This window comes from Rhinoderma darwinii, chromosome 10 (assembly GCF_050947455.1).
Source record: "Rhinoderma darwinii isolate aRhiDar2 chromosome 10, aRhiDar2.hap1, whole genome shotgun sequence".
Taxonomy (NCBI): domain Eukaryota; kingdom Metazoa; phylum Chordata; class Amphibia; order Anura; family Rhinodermatidae; genus Rhinoderma; species Rhinoderma darwinii.
In genome coordinates, this window is record NC_134696.1 from 41686700 (window position 1) to 41704047 (window position 17348).

At 39.3% G+C, this 17348-nt stretch overlaps 1 protein-coding gene across 1 annotated transcript in view; it reads left to right on the top strand.

Annotated features, from left to right (window-relative positions):
• Positions 1 to 16849, top strand: part of POU2AF1 (POU class 2 homeobox associating factor 1) — a 60560-nt gene extending 43711 nt beyond the window's left edge. Inside the window, exons 2-5 of the mRNA XM_075838792.1 lie at positions 11026 to 11156; positions 12123 to 12168; positions 12262 to 12542; positions 16479 to 16849. Of these exons, the coding sequence (XP_075694907.1) occupies positions 11026 to 11156; positions 12123 to 12168; positions 12262 to 12542; positions 16479 to 16796 (776 nt within the window). The 3' untranslated portion in view covers positions 16797 to 16849. The remainder of the gene's footprint in view (positions 1 to 11025; positions 11157 to 12122; positions 12169 to 12261; positions 12543 to 16478) is intronic.
• The last annotated feature ends 499 nt before the right edge of the window (positions 16850 to 17348 follow it).

Sequence of the window (17348 nt, forward strand, 5' to 3'; positions counted from 1 at the left end):
GCAGTGCAGGTGCTTCATCTACAGCGATGTCTTTCGGCGTCACTGTAGAAGAAGCTGATGAGCGCTCATCCTCTAAGCAGGAGCTGTAACTTACGGCTCCTGATCTTAGAGCAGCCTGCTGAATATAGCTGGGGTCGGAAAAGATTCGGACTCCAGCTGTTTAACCCTTTCATCGCCACGGCCCGTGACTGCAGCATGATCAAAGGGAACTCCGGTCTTTGATCAAGTCATCGGGAACCCGGTGATTTGATCAAAGACTGGGAAATCCCTCTGCGGTCAGCCCTGTGGACCTATAAAGGACCCCAGGTCTGTCTGTTCAGTTTGCCTGGTGTTAGGGCACACTATGTGCTGCTCTAACAGAAGCATGTGTCAAAGTAAGATAGTATAATATATTAGCATACAGGAGTATGCTAATAAATTATAAGTCCAAATTGAGTTGTAAATAAAGTTATCCCTTAATGGGATTCATTTTTTTAAATCAAAATAAAGAAATAAAAAAATTAAAAAAAATGTCCCCAAAAAAAGTCATATTTTGCATAAAATATATTTTATTTCCCCTACATTAAATAAAAACAAAAAAACTATACATATTAGGTATTTGCACACATTTGCTGTCAAAACACGATTTCCAAAAAATCACAGCAGAACGACTGTAAGAAACATTGTAAGAACATTTGGATACATCATCAGTTCCTAAATTGTCAAATTACACAAAAACAGGGTGCCACAATGCAAAAAAATACCCTTTTTTTCAATATAATAGTCTCAACTGTTTAAGTAAATAATAAACAGAAGACACCATGGATAATAGAGTAATATTGTACCAATATATTTGATAACATAGTTGTCTATTTTATTGATTTATCCATGTGGCTCAACACCGGCTCAATTTGGGATTGTGATTTAGTTGCAGTTTTACGGAAACTTGACCGAGGTGTTGTGAATTGAAAAAGTCCGAAACAACAGGCAAGTTTTCCAGGCCACATATTAGCTATAGGTTCTAAAGTGTCTATGTAGCACTATGCAGTGAATACATTCCACATTAGTGGCACCCTTGATTGTTTTGTCTAACAAGAACAATATCTTCAGAATTAAATAGCAAAGGCATGGGCAGCACAGCAATACTAGACCTTACAGGGGCCAAAAGAATGCCAGCCTCCAGGAATCCAACATGTAGATCCCACAAACGTAGACAGACCAAGGAGAAAAGGCAGCACTCCAAAATAGAAATCTCAAAAAATTGTTTTATTCACCTATATGTGCAAGGGAGGCAACGTTTCCGCTGCTCAATGCAGCCTTTGTCAATTCTCTCCTTTCAGAAATAAATAGATATGTACCAACTTTGTGTTCTTCGAATATTTTAATAGAATGTCCGATCATTTCACCAAAAAGATTGCCTTTCAACATACATGCAGTCATTTAAAAGAAGAAATAAAGAAGAAACATACTATATGACATGTACACTATTAAAGACATCCCTCCCTAATACTTGGCTGCACAAACTTTGGCAGCAATGGCAGCCTCCAAACCTTTTTGTAGCCATCTGTGACCTTCTTGCACCCGTCTGCTGGTAGTTTCTGCCATTCTTTCATTGTAGTTCTTGCTCTTGAATGTGCACAGACTTCCTTTTCACAAAAGCCGATTTCATCTCTCTCTAAAGGTTTTCAATTTAGATTGTCAGCCCCAATGGTGACGGGACCGATGTAATGGATGGCACTTTCTGTACAGCAGTACATGATTAAAATAAATTCTTGGATTGAGTGCAGGACTCATTGCTGGCTATTTTAACACAGTTCGTTTTTTCTTTCTTATCCATTCTCATGCACTTTTGTATGTGCCTTTATGTCTTTATCCTGCTGTAAGATCCATTTTGGTCAACCCAAACCTATTTTTCTTACTCTTGGGAGATAATTTCGCTCTAAAATACCTTGATAATTCTTTGGATCTCATTATTTCTGTAATTTATTCAAGGCCTTCAGTCCCAGAAGCAGCAAAGCAGACACAAAACATTATCCTCCATATGTAGGTAGGGTGCACATTTCCATACAGGCACTGCCCCTGTTGTGTTCGATGTGCATGAACACATTTTGCTTCTTTGACCACAGTTCCCATGGCTGGGCTAGTGGAAAGCAAGCATAGGCTGCACATGCACAGTAGCTCCCTGTCAATCTATCAGTATGGAGATACATAGAAAGAGCGGGGCGGCTCTAACCAAGAAATAACGCCAAGTGGGCTATGAAGCGACGGTAGTTATAGGGGGGGACATTGTGAGTAGAGTCAAATAATATCATATAGTCATGACATATATCTAGCATTTATTACTAAAAGGTCTAAAAGGTCTATGCTGAGGAAACCCGTTTAATGTTAAATTGAAATTAATAGACAAACATTAAGGCAATTTGAAGTATATTTGTTCATCATCTAACAAGCTGACCATTTGTTATATATTCACATTCTTTGGGGTAAGCCAAAAATTTCAAGGACTGTACAGAAGAAAAGTCAATATTAGTTCTTGGCAACGGGAATTGGCAACGTAACTTTCAGTAAAGTATCAAAAATATTTGCCAAACTGAATACATTTAGTCAGGTAACCACAATAATTGAGTTGATCTGTCATTGAGAACTATTTCAAGTATAAGGCTGAAGATGCAATCTAGCGACAAAATGACCATGAGTTTATGTACAGATTAAAAAAAGGAAAACGCTCAAGAGAGGCACTCCAATCGTGCAAGCTGTATGTAATATTGCTCACTTGTTATTGACATACAGGAGGGAACAAGAGTCAGCAAATTCGGCATCAGATATTTCTTAGAACCATTCTGCCCTGGTCTCCTCCCGACTCCTCATGGGAGGGACTGGCATTTAGTAGAACAGTCTAATTCCCTATCATGCGGACATGGTTTTTAAGGCACAAAATAGGTAGAATGTGGAGCATATGAGAAACTCAGTCAAGGAGCTATTCTAATAGTAAAACATGTTTATTGGACAACACGTTTCAGAGCTTTGCCAGATGGTTACTCAGGTACAGCTCGTACATTATATATTGTTCATGTTGTACCTGATGAGGGAGTAAGTACAGATCCAAAATGAGTTGTCCAATAAACTTTTTTTTATATATATAAAAACGGTTCTGGGTGTTCGTGTTCTATTTCATCTGCAAAAAAAGGGGGTTAAGAGACAAAAAAGTGTTCATAGACTAATGTAATCTCTAGATCAGGGAGTGAGCTATGGTATTGTTATCCTTTCTTATCTAGGCCTCCAGCACTACAATAGAGCCTTCACTGAATACCTGCTCTTTTACTGACCCTGTCTGGGACTTCACAGCAAAGGTGACAAGTGAGCTGCAGAAAATAGGATGTCAGCGTATAGTGTGTTTTCCAGTGGCCAGTTATTAACCCCTTGGCGACATGTCACGTACTATTACGTTGCTTGGTTAGCGCATTGTCACTGTACGTGACAGTGATGGAGCAGGCTCAGAAGCTGATGTATATCACAGCTGACACTCTGCTGTAACGGCAACTGGAGGCCTAACAATGACCTCCTGGCTGCCAAGTATGGAAGCCTATTAGGCTCCACCCAGATGCGGGACCCAATAAGCTTGCTGTCAGTGTATGTACCACTACGTGGTGCAGTGTATTAGAATAGCGATCAGGGCTTCAGGCCTTCAAGTCCCCTAGTGGGACAAAGAAAAAAGTTGATTAAAATTTTGAATAAATATAAAAAAATAAAGTTTCAATTTACATAAACAAAAAACACCTTTTTTCCCATAATAAATTTATTATTATAGGAAAAACTGAAAACATTAAAATAAGTACACGTTTGGTATCGCCGCGTCCGTAACGACCCCAGCTATAAGCGCCGCATATCCCTATACACGGACGTAATCCGGTAAGCAGCATTTACATCCAGGACCTGACTATGACTCGTTATTACACCCTTTCGGGGCCGACTCAGACTATACTGGCTATATTGCTCTATCACCACATATACTAACAGACTGCCAGCACTAGTAAATCTTGACTTGCTACAGGGGATGCTTGTTGTAGTTATCTATAACTTTGGAATACTCTCTGTCATATACTCCTTGACTTTATTATTGACACACTGCTCATACTAGGCCAGTTGGAGTACACTGTGGGATCAATTTAGAGAGATGCACTCTTTTTGTTTTTTGTTTAGTACTATCATTCTATTAATTTCAGTAATTACTAACACCATATTGTAAGATATATAGTTCTGTTTTTTTTCCTTAGATCTCATTGCTTTGTTACTAGTAACCATTTCAATGTGTGCTCTGTACCAATGTCATATCACAGTTACTCTCTCCGTGTTTCTCTCCCATAAACGCATTTTCTACTACAAATTTTTCTAAATGATCCATACATTGTAAAATAGATCTAGCTATAGATAAACTTCTGTATACCAGTACGTGAACTTCGATTCATCTCCACCTAAGCCTAGGGGAGATTAATATTTAATGTATGTATGTATATATTTGTGGATTTGATCTTACTATTTTTTATTTCTGTGTATATTATTAATTTTGTAGTGTCTGAAGAAGGTCGGATGTATAGACTGAAACGTTAAACCAATTTTGGATTACTACTTTTCTCTATATGTGAAATAAAATATAATTTATTGCATAATACCTTGGAGTGCTGAGATCCCATTTTTGACCCCAACTATAAAACAATACCATTATTTTCCCAAACAGTGAAAAAATAATAAAAAAAACAATGCCAGAATCACTGTTTTTTGGTTACCTCGTCTCCCAAAGAAATGTAATAAAAAGTGATCAAAAGTCGCATTTAGCCAAAAATTGTACCAACTACAAACCACAGCTCGTCCCGCAATAAACAAGCCCTTACACAGCCTTGTCGACGAAAAAATATAAAAGTTATGGCTCTTAGAATATGGCAACCCAAAAAAAAACTATTTTAAAAAAGTGATTTTATTGTGGTAATGCTGTAAAACATTAAAAAACTATATACATATGGTATCATCGTAATCGTATCAACCCGCAGAGTAAAGTAAAACTGTCATTTATAGCACTTGGCGAATGCCATAAAAAAAAAAAGAATAAGAAACATTACCAGAATTTCTGCTTTTTGGTCACTGTGCTTCACAAAAAATTTTATAAACAGTGATCAAAAAGTTGCATGTACCCCAAAATGGTACCAATGAAAACTACAGATTGTCCCGCAAAAAAATATCACACAGTTGGAGAAAAAATAAAAAAGTTCTGTCTCTTAGAATATGGCGACACAAAATGTGCAGAGCGTTCCCAAGTGGATAAGATTGAGGACCATTTATCAGTGCGACATCGGTCACACATCTATGAATTATTATTTATTTACCCCATTATTATACCCTCTTATTATACCCTGATGTTCTCCGCACAGGTTACATATGCCCCCACACTATAAACTGAAATACCAGTAAAACCCCAAACAGAACTACCAAGCAAAATCTGCGCTCCAAAGGCCAAATGCATTGTGACTGGATCTCACGGGAGGCACTGTGGTCAGTACTCATGGTAGTACTGTGCTTAGTAATGCATTTGGGAGATTTCTGGCTGGTACTGTTTTGGGGCACTGTAGTTGTCACTGTTATAGGGAGCGCCTACAATTAGTATTATATACCCCTTACTACAACGCCATCACCAACCTTTTTCTCGTCGACCAGAGGCAATAGAGTTTGACAAAGGCCAGATGAACTGGCCGAAACGTTACAAATCTCAATTTGTTGCCTAATTTCAAATAAAATTTTAATTTCAAATTCAAATGGAATGCTCGAGTTTATTTTCCCAGCATTGATGGGGTGGGAACCCTACCTACATCACCCGGATAATCTGCAGGGTGCCACAGATTATATCCACACCATTATAGGGGCTGGCGGACAGTATGCTGGCACTGTTATGGAGGGGGGGGGGGGCGCATGTTTTTGCCATGTTTTCCTTAGTTGCCATAAACCTTGATTTGGTTCTGTACAACACTGGCGCATGGTGTAATGTGAGAACGTTCATGATAATTCTTTTTCTTGTTTTTATAATTCTCCCTGCATCTATATGCCTTATGTCCTATATGATAAGTAGTCTTATCCCAGGGGAATGTTACATGTTCTTTGCAGCTACTATTTAGGTCACTAATTGGGAGGTATTGCATGGTACACTACTCTGATCTTCTTCAGCACTATGCACTTTATAGATGCAACATTGTACTTTATTATAGCATTGATTCTTTATACCAACTAATTTCATGTAACCACATTTTGCATAAGCAACCTTTACTCCAGAGTAAATAATCTATGCCTTGTGTACTCCCTTTAACTTTAAAGACATACCAGCTCTCCTCCTATATAGTAACGTTATATTGCTATGACATTTACATTTCTAACCTTGGCTTCAAGAACTTGTTTTGCAATACTGCAAGATTTGCCCTTCTTTATAATTGATTTTTTTTATTGTTTTTTTATTGTTTCTGTTAGCATAAACTTTATATGAATAGTACTGAACAGGATAATGAGGAATTGGCTGCCTATTATCAAAAATTGTTGACTATAAAATATTTAAGCAGGGGCATAGTTATAGGGCAGTGTACTCCAATCTGTTTCTCTCCAGAACTACAACTCCCAGATTGTGGCTGTCAGGACATGCTGCGAGTTGTAGCTTTGCAACAGCTAGAGAGCCACAGGTTGTGGAACACTGCTATAGGTGCCATAGAAGTAGTAGTCACACCAAGACCTTGATACCTGAGGGCAGGGCCGCCATCAGAAATTTTTGGGGCCCCATACAGTGATATTGGTCAGGGCCCCTGGGGGTTTACCGTTTGAAACTTTAGAGGGAGGGAAGTGAGCAGAATGGTCAGTGGGAAGCATAATAATCAGCGACCACTGGGGAAGGTTGTCAAAGGGGTTTATTAAAGAGATATTAAAATTAGTTTAATAGGACTTTAGGTTAAAAATAGATCAAATTGAATTGTAATGTACTTATCTTAGAAATTCTGTGCCATTCCCGCACCGCAAGTACCCGCCTGTCCCCAGTCCTCTCTGTTTGCCTTGCTTACACAATGACGTGATGTGCTCATGTCACGTGATTGTGGCAGCCAGTCACCACCGTACTAAGTATAGGAGGAATGGGAATGGCACAGTATTTACAGTAAACGCAAGTACAATTATGCTTATTTTTAAAGTTGTAGCCCTATTGAATCTAATTTAAATGGAATCAGTCACCGGGTTTATGCTGCTCTATCTATCTGAGGGCATTTTAAAGTAGTCCCGGAAATCATGATTTCATTGATGTGTCACATGACAATATGGTGTAGTTGTCATAAAATCAGTTTATCAGCTTCAGTGCGAGCTGATCCAGGAGTCCTCCATATTCATTATATGCGGGATAATCCCACCCACCGCCGCTGATTGACATCTTTCTTCTCCATGCACAGTAATAGGGAGAAATCTGTCAATCAGCAGCACGGGGAGCACGCTCTCAGCTTGTGCTGCAACTGGTAAACAGTAATTTTATGAAAATGACACTATATTGACAAGTGACAGACCCCTGAAATCAGGATGTCTGTCAATGCTTTATGCTGCCCTCAGATAGGGCAGTATAAATCTGGTGACAGATTCCCTATGATCATAATGAACAACGTCAACCACCTCTCACCTCCCCCTTCTCATACAGTGTGTGAAATATATATATATATATATATATATACACATACATATATTAGTGCTGGCTACCACTTAGCACTCGACCAGTCCACAATATCTTGCTATTGAGAGCAGAATTAATTGGCTTCCCTTGCCAGCTTTCTCTTCCCCCATGCAAGTGCAGCAGACAGCAAACATATTTTAAAAGCGTGGCGGACCCTGAAGAGTTCCATCTAGTTCTTTAATAAACTTGGATTATGTAGTGACGCAATGTTTGCATCACATTACATCATTAGGTCACCATGGAGATGGAGGTAGAGGCTGGAGCCTGGGTGGGCCTGACTGCAGATTCGTAGCAGGCTTAGCTAATAGCTCAATATAGCAGCAGCAGGCTAGCATTACCATGGCGGGAAAGGCCCACTATTTTTGGGCTTTCCCAACCTAGCAATACCAGCCTGTGGCCGCCCCTGTGCCCGACCATCAATACAGATGGTCGGGAACTGGATCGTACCCGGCTGTTCCTAAACCCCTGGTGGCGGTGGGTACCAGGGTAATAATGGGGGTTAGTGTTAGCCTCTGCATCTGCTAACACTAAGCCCTGCCTTAGTAATGGACCTTGTCAATCAGAAAGCGGCCATTACTAAGGTGGTAGTAATAAAGTTAAAAAAAATACAAGGACGTAGAAAAATATTTTATTGAAAAAAAAACCTCATTTAACCATTTTATTAAAAAATATAAAAAGCCATCATCAAAGTAGTCCTCGATTCCGACATAGTCCAAACACCGAACCTGTAAAAAAAAGCACAAACACAAAAAAAAACATTAGTAACATATGTGGTAGGCTTAGATACAGGGCCCATGTGTGATACTGTCTGTTGTACCCTGTATCTTAGCCAGTGCACAGCGTCATGACGTCATGACAGATGTAGCGTGGGGGGCCGTGGGTCCCCCTGGCTACGGGGACCGTTCACAATTGTGACCGCTGCGACCCCTATCTACACATCCAGTGGTTGCAGTGGGCTCCTGTTTAGCCTGGCCCCTGACAAGAGTACCGCCCTGATGGTGGCCCTGCCTCAGGGCACCCAATGGCTCTTCTGCCATTTAAGAAGAATGTATTATATTAAGAATTATGCATTATACCAGTATTATAAATGATACATGGTAAGTGGGGGGCCCTGTTATAGATTTTGCATTGGGGTCCAGGAGCTTCAAGTTATGCCTCTATATAACAGTTCGCTATTACTTTGTGTTTAAAAGCACCCATGCTACTCCTCCCAAAATTGTTATATTACTTTCGAAACCTCCCAATCCCAATTCCCAAATCTATTCTAAGACGTATTCAAATGGTGTTTACAAGATTCATTTGGAATGGGAAGAAGCCAAGGGTTGCAGCAAAAATACTGCATTTGTCATAAGCTAAAGGAGGTCTGGGATATCCGAATATTGTTGCTTACTACAATGCGGCTATTTTGGACCAATTAAAACATTGGTGGTTATATGATAAAAATAAGCGCTGGGTGGAGTTAGAAGCGCATATATTACACAGTTCAGACTTAAAGGATGTGTTGGGCTCGGTGAGGATGGGGGAACACATATTGGGTAAATCATCCCCTACAATTAAAGCATCTATTCAGATTTGGAAGGGTGTGTCTGATAATGCCTCTATTCTTCCTCTTAGACGTAGTATGGTTTCCTTAGCTATGGTGCAACGTTGCATACCTAATTCAAATTTTTCAGAATGGACTACTAAAGGTATTAGTTCATTGGAATTATTATACGATAACAATCTATTGTTACCCTATTCTATAATCTCTTCTAAATATGATCTAAACCCTAAGGATTTTTATAAATATTTTCAGTTGAGACATTTTCTTTCCACTGTTAAGTTTACAGTCAATGCCCCCACTTCTAATTATGAAAAATATTTTTATAACCCCAAGTTGATAACTAAAGGAATATCTAAAGCCTATGAGGCAATTCATCAGGATGAATCTTCTTTGCCTACCCTTAATTTTATACAAAAATGGGAATTGGAGTTGGGAGGTACATATAGTATTGAACAGTGGGAGGCGGCTTTTAAAATCTGTTCTAAGTCTTCCCACTGTGTAAATCATCTAGAAGCCTCTCGAAAATTGCTTTATAGATGGTACATGACTCCATACCGCCTATCCAAAATGTTTCCTATGGTGTCCTATATCTGTTGGCGATGCAACGCTTCTGTTGGCTCATTATTACATATTTGGTGGAGTTGTGATGTCATCGCTCCGTTTTGGGTAGAGATACAACGAATGTTAACCAGCATAATCGGTTTTCCGGTTCCTTGGGGACCAGAAGTAGCACTGCTTTCTTTGAAATTAGAGGATATAGGCATTGAGAATAGTACAGTTATGGTACATGTGCTAACTGTAGCGAGAACAAGTATTGCTCAGAGATGGAAAAGCTCTTCTATTCCGTCTAAGGTAGAAATCTTGTACAAGGTTCAGTACAATTGTATTATGGAGCATTTAATTTCCACAAGATTACATAAGACACAGGAATTTGTTTACAAATTGTCTAAATGGCTTGCTTTTAATGGCTCACAGCTTCCTTTATAGAAAGACCTCATAAAAGTGTATTAGGGTTCTTATGTATATTCTAAATCCTAGAGCAGGGACTTTATGTTTGTCTGTATGTTTTTATGTTTTTAGTGGGTTTTTTTTAATTTAGTTTTTTTTTTACATTGGAAAGGTGTAAAATAGTAAAAATTTAACTTATGGAAGTTCAACTCTGGTTACATTATTAATTAACGACACTATGATTATCTTATTATGTACCCAGTATGTTTCTAATACATGTATGTGTAAACTGACTATTAGATTAAATCTTTATGCTTTTTGCGATCTCATAAATTTGTAAAAAAACATTTCAATATTTCCAATGTTAATGACTTGTTTATTTTTGTATAACTTTGGAAAACCTTTAATAAAACTTGTGTTAAAGACAAAAAGCACCCATGCATGCTGACATTTTTTTTGTACCTGTATAATATGGTAATATGGCCAAGAATATTAGAATTTACAAAAGTGTGCTAAGCTATGGCTCCACAAAGGAACCAAATGATTTATGTCACCAAATACAGTAAGAGGGAGCGGGCAGATAGAAGGGAGTATGACTGCAGAACCAGACTACACAGGGTTTGTTTGTAGTCTGTAACCATGAAGATACATACATTTGCATAGGTAGGAAATGTGATATTTTTTATGAAAAGTTTAGAAAGTTGTGTTAGAGAAGAAGATACAAGATGCCTTAGTCATGAAGACCTTTAATCTGTTCCTTTTAAATGATACGTGAAAAAAATTCCCTCACATATCCACTCTGCCTATTTTTGTTTTCTAGCTGTGACTTCAGATCAGCACCAACATAACCAAAACCGACCTTATCTTGGTGTGCGAGTTAAGGAACCAGTCAAAGAACTTCTCAAAAGAAAAAGAGGGAATTTAGCTGGTACTAATTCCAATATGCCCACGGTAACATGACTCAATGTTATATTTTGAGTAAATATTTTAGGTATTGAAAGTTTATGCAAAATAAGTATGTCAATGTATTTATGAAAAATGGATTACCCATCCTCACATTTCTCCATATATAGTGATCTAAGCATAAAAGGGATTACATCTTAACAGTAGGTTCCTTACTTGGCTAACATGGCTAAGTTTTATTGCCAAGTTTTATATCAGAGCTACATTACTCCGTTTCCATATATGCCATGTATATAAAGATGATTCCACCCTTACATTTTCTTGAATTCGGTTAAGGACTCCAATTTCTCATGTAAGAACTTCAATACAATATCGCGACAAGTTGGCAAAACCCTTGACAGGATGCAAATAACAACCACTGGGATTAAAGCTAGTTATCTCGCGCCACACATCTCAGGATATGTTAAGATATGAGAAAAGGTAAGGAGGGACATATCGATATATGTATATATATATATATATATATATATATATATATATATAAACTGCATGTATGTATACGTGTTTACATATATATATATATATATATATATATATATATATATATACATGGATGTTGCCATCTTTAACTTGAGTCTGATAACTTGCTACACAACAAAAGCGATTGAAAATGTCAAGATAAGAGATGTAGCGATTGTTTATTAAATGTGTTAAAAGTCAAGGTAAAGACGGCTACATATATATATATATATATATATATATATATATATACATATATATATATATATATATATATATATATATATACATATATATGCACATGCGTGTATATATGTATTATAATTCAAATGCCTTCTCTCAAGACAGCTTGTCAGCGGGAAAAACTATATTCAATTCCCTTCAATGAAAATGCTGGTGTCTCTTCACAGATTCGTTAATCTGTATTTGCGTATCTTACATGCTTGCTGTTTGTAGAGAGTTCATCGTGAATTAAAATTTGACATCTGCTTCCAGGTGCACTCATCTTACCAGACTCATCTTTCGCCATTCACGTCAGTAGGTAATCATTCATATTCGTGTTTTTGACTAATATATGTGTCTATCCTAATATTTCACTTCCTTTATTAATATTGTCATTGTGATTTATTTCTAGTTTCAAATACCACTGAACTTCCATATGTTGATTCGGATGCTACAACATCATTACTGCCAATCCAAGATGAAGGCACATTCTACACTGGATGGATTTCCCAGCCACCCACCTTTCAGCCTATAACACAATGGACAACGTGCCCAGAGTACATTTCTCATGAAACTGTCAGTTGCCCTTACACAGGAGATATGTACGTTCAGCCAATGTGTCAGGGCTATACTGTGGTTGGTCCACCTTCAGTATTGACTTATACCTCACAACCTCTACTAACAAATTTCACGGTAAGTAAACATTTATTTAAATGGACTTTAACTTTTCAAACAACTTATGCTAATCTAAAAGTATACCTGATGTAGATCAACTTTGTAATTTACTTACTGTTAAAATATTTTATTCATGCAATCTGCTGTCCACTCCCTGTTGCCAAGCATTGTCCGTCTCTATTTACAGAGCAGAGGAGAGGGACTGCAGTAAGTGGGGTGTGTCTTTTCACTGCCTACCTACACAAGTCTATGGAGAGGGGAGGGGGAACAGGAGCACAGAGAGAAAGACAGCCACACTACCTACAAAGGTTTATGGGGTGGGAAGGGGAGGAGGAGGAGGGAACATGGAGAGAAAGAGACACTGACACGCTGCCCATAGAAGTGTATAGAGAGGGGAGGGGAGCAGGAGGAGGGAGCATAGAGAGAAAGAGACACAGACACGCTGCCCATAGAAGTCTATGGGGAGGGGGTGAGGGAGCAGAGAGGAGACGCAGGCTGTTGGTAAGTATAACTCAGAGGACTTCTTTCCCGACATCTCCTTCCCCCTCGCCATGTTTGCTTTCTCTACCAATGAGGTGTAATTTAAAAAAATAAAAATTTTAATGTAACTTTAGCATAAAACCATTTGGACATTTTACAAGCAATATAGTTATATAAAGTAGTTAACATAACAATAAATGAAAAGAAAGTGAATTAAAGAGGTCAGTGTGCCTGACTAAAACCGATTGTATAACTGAGGCTAATGAGACTATATGGTAACATAATGAACAACCGCCTCTTGTAGATAGTTCCACCACCCCCCTTGTAGATAGTGCCACACACACGCCCTTGTAGATACTGCTACACAGCCCCCACTTGTAGATAGTGGCACACAGCCCCCTCTGTAGATAGTGCCGCACACCCCCCGTGTAGATACTGCCACACAGTACCACCTTGTAGATATTGCACACACTTCCTCCCTAGTAGATAGTGCCACACACCCCCTTTTAGATAGTGCCACACACCCCCCTGTAGATACTGCCACACTCCCCCCCTTAGTAGATGAAGCCACACCCCCTTTGGCATTATCTTGTAGATAGTGCCAAACACATCCGCTTGTAGATAGTGCTACACATGCTGTTTGTAGATAGTGCCACACAGCCCCCCCATGTAGAAAGTGCCATGCACACCCCCTGTAGATAGTGCCACACATTCCCCCTTGCAGATAAGGCCACACAGCTCCTGCTTGTAGATAAAGCCACACAGCCCCCCTTGTAGATAAAGCCACACACTACCTATGTAGATAAAGCCACAAAGCCCCCCTTGTAGATAGTGCCACTCCGCCTTGTAGATACTGCCACACATCTCCCTTGTAGATAGTGCCAAACACCCCCCTGCATATAGTGCACCCCCTTGTAGATACTGCCACACTTCCCCCCTAGTAGATGAAGCCACACACCCCTTGTAGATTGTGCCAAACACACCCACTTGCAGACAGTGCTACACATCCCCCCTTGTAGATAGTGCCACACAGACCTCCTTGTAGATAAAGCCACACAGCCCCCACTTGTAAATAAAGCCACACAGCCCCCCTTGTAGATAAAGCCACGCCCTTTGTAGATAAAGCCACACAGCTCCCCCTTGAAGATAGTGTCACACAACCCCCCCTTGTAGATAGTGCCACACACACCCCCTTGTAGATAGTGCCAAACACACCCCCTGTAGATAGTGCCACACACCCCCTATAGATAGTGCCACACATTCCCCCTTGTAGATAAAGCCACACAGCCCCCCCCCCCTGGTAGATAAATCCACACAGCCCCCTTGTAGATAAAGCCACACAACCCCTTTCTAGATAAAGCCACACAGCCCCCCTTTTGGATAGTGCCACACACACCCCCATGTAGATAGTGCAACACACACCATCTTGCAGATAGCGCTACACCCTCCCCTGTCTGCAGATAGCGCCATTGGGGCTCCCTTTAGGAGTGGAATCCCCAGCCAGAGCATTGCTGATGCTCTGGATGGGGATTCCACTTCTGGAGGAGCCCCTGATGCCACTGTCCATATATGGATAGTGACATCAGGGGCTTCTCCACTAGCAGAGTCCCCAGCCAAAACATCGGCAATGCTCTAGTCGGGGAAACCTCTCCAGGAGGAGCCCCTGACGTCATTGTCCATATATGAATAGTGACTTCAGGGGCTTCTCAGAGTCCTGAGGATGCAGATACAATTGAATATGGCAGTTGCCAGGACACGTCCAGGAAAGTAATTTGACGGGACTGTCTCTGTAAATTCAGGAAAGTCACGGAAAATTCGGACTGCTGGTAACTATGTATGTAGCCATCTTTAACTTGACTCAGATAACTTGTTGCAGCATGATATCATACAACAAAAGCCATTGAAAAGTCATTGAAAAAGTCAAGATAAGGGATTTTCCCACTGTATATTTAATGCGTTTAAAGTCAAGCTACTGCTGTATGCCCATGCCGCCCCCCACCCCCCGGCACTACCCCTTCCTTCCCTCCTAGTTGCGCCTCTGGGGACATTCCCCGCCTGCCCTCCCTTTTTTTAAGCATATGTCTGGGCGTAAAACGCTTTTATTATGCACTTAAAATTTGCCTGCAAATAGCTTCTCATTGATTTAAATGGGAAATACACTGTGTAGTTCGTATGAGGCGTATATTTATGCAGCTGTATTAAAAAACATGGAAAAATTATGCTTCCTATAAAAGACGTGATATGTCACGTCTTAAAACGTTTTATAAGCTGATTTTTCATTGAAACTTCAAAAAGACTATTCGAAAATATGCCCCAAAATACGTTTCAGAATAAACTTCACGAACGCCTACAAAATATACTTCAAGAAAGACTTGCAAAAAGAAAAAAGCTTTGACAATCCGTTTAAAAAAAAATAAAGGATTCAGAGACTGTTTTCCATTGGAATCAGCCTTGTATCTTTCAGTCTGAACATATGCTATAAGAACATGGTCTTATATGTCACCCCTGTGCTGGATTTTTAGCTACATTGCTCATTACTGCTGTATAATGTCCTCCATGGCAAACTTAGATCCCCTAAGAATCCTGTATTGCATGTATAATACAGACACAAAAATGCGTCCACGTTATGGACGCAGTCTTAGGACAGTTACATAGCTGTGAAATAAACGCTTTTAACGGCTGTATTATCACCAATGTTGCCAATGTAGGATTTTTTGCCACCACTAAATCAAATGTGCATAAAACGGAATATAGACATGTAGTTTCTCGCAACCCATAGGCTAAAATCACCAGCGATAATGCACGACATTGCAAGCCATACTGAATTACGTAGTGCAATAATCCTATTTCTGTGGAGCTCAGACACTAGAGGAAGTACAATTTGTTGTTTTAACTTTTCCTATATATATTTTTGCAGCTGGTTTAGGCTTTATTCACATCCGTGTCTGAGGCTTGGAGCCTCGGTAAAAATAGCATTGCATGCACTCTGCACTGTGTTGTGTGTCCGGTATAAGGGGGGCAACGCTGTAGATGTGAACAGAGGTTTACTGGTATTTTGTCCTTACAATAAGTACAAATGTTTAGATAATTGCAGTAAGGCTAGAGCTACACATCGACTTTGGCTGTGACACAGGTCACATGGTCAAAGATCATTGTGTTATTAAAGTGTCACTGGCAGCAACACAGTAATGAAACTGAATAAGGCTGTGTTGCTACCGGCAGGTACACAACATTCGCAAAAAATATATAATATATTCTAATATTTAGTTTCTGAACATATACTTTTTCTTTTCTAAAATAAATTTAACTCATGATTGTTTACAACACCGCCTCTAAATACACCATGAAAACATGATGCAAATGCTTTGTGTGATCCAGCCTGATAGAGGTTGCACTGTTTCATAATTATTTTGTATATTTTGTTTTTTTGTTGTCTACTCAATGAACATGAACATATATTATTTTTCCTGACAGACAAGAAACACCACTCCATGTGTTACAACCCAATTAGAATATGCAGAGCAGCAAACACCATTGACTTATTTTCCATGGGCACAGACCATTCCAAGCCTCCCTACTGCAACTCACCCAATACCATACCAAACTACGCCAACCACAATTCAAAGCCAACAGTTTGTCCCCATACCAATTTCTGTTCCGGATTCTGTGCAAGAAGAACTTGATGAGTCAAGACGAGACATCAACGATCTGCCAATGCAAAAATTACTGCAGGGAGAGGAAGATAATAATTCATATGTTCTAAGTCATACTCTTTCAATTGAAGGCCTTTAAATAATGTGTTTCTTAAATAGTATAATATTTAATAATCTGTGATTTGTGTTGATTTGAGGTCATTGTAAATACTACAAATTAGGACAAGTGTCAAGATGCAAATGTAAATAAATGTTCTACAACAGTAAAAATAAAAATTACATAATGTTCCACCAAGATAAAATCCCTATGTTTTCTTACAAATTTAGAAGTCACTAGCCATCAACTATTTACAGATCTGGTCTAGGTTGTCTTGTACAATAATATCCTGTTGGACTCAGTTTGAGAGATTTTCCCTAATCTTCAGTACACTTCTCAATAGTTTACTCTATGAATTTTAGGATTAAGGCTGGGTTCACACGCACTATTTATGGACGTAATTCGGGCGTTTTACACCTCGAATTACGTCCGAAAATACGGCTCCAAAGCGCCGGCAAACATCTGCCCATTGAAATCAATGGGGTTACGATGTTCTGTGCACACCGGCTGTTTTTTTACGCGCCGTAAAAAGACGCCCGCGTCATAGAAGTGCATGTCACTTCTTGAGACGTAATTGGAGCCGTTTTCCATTAA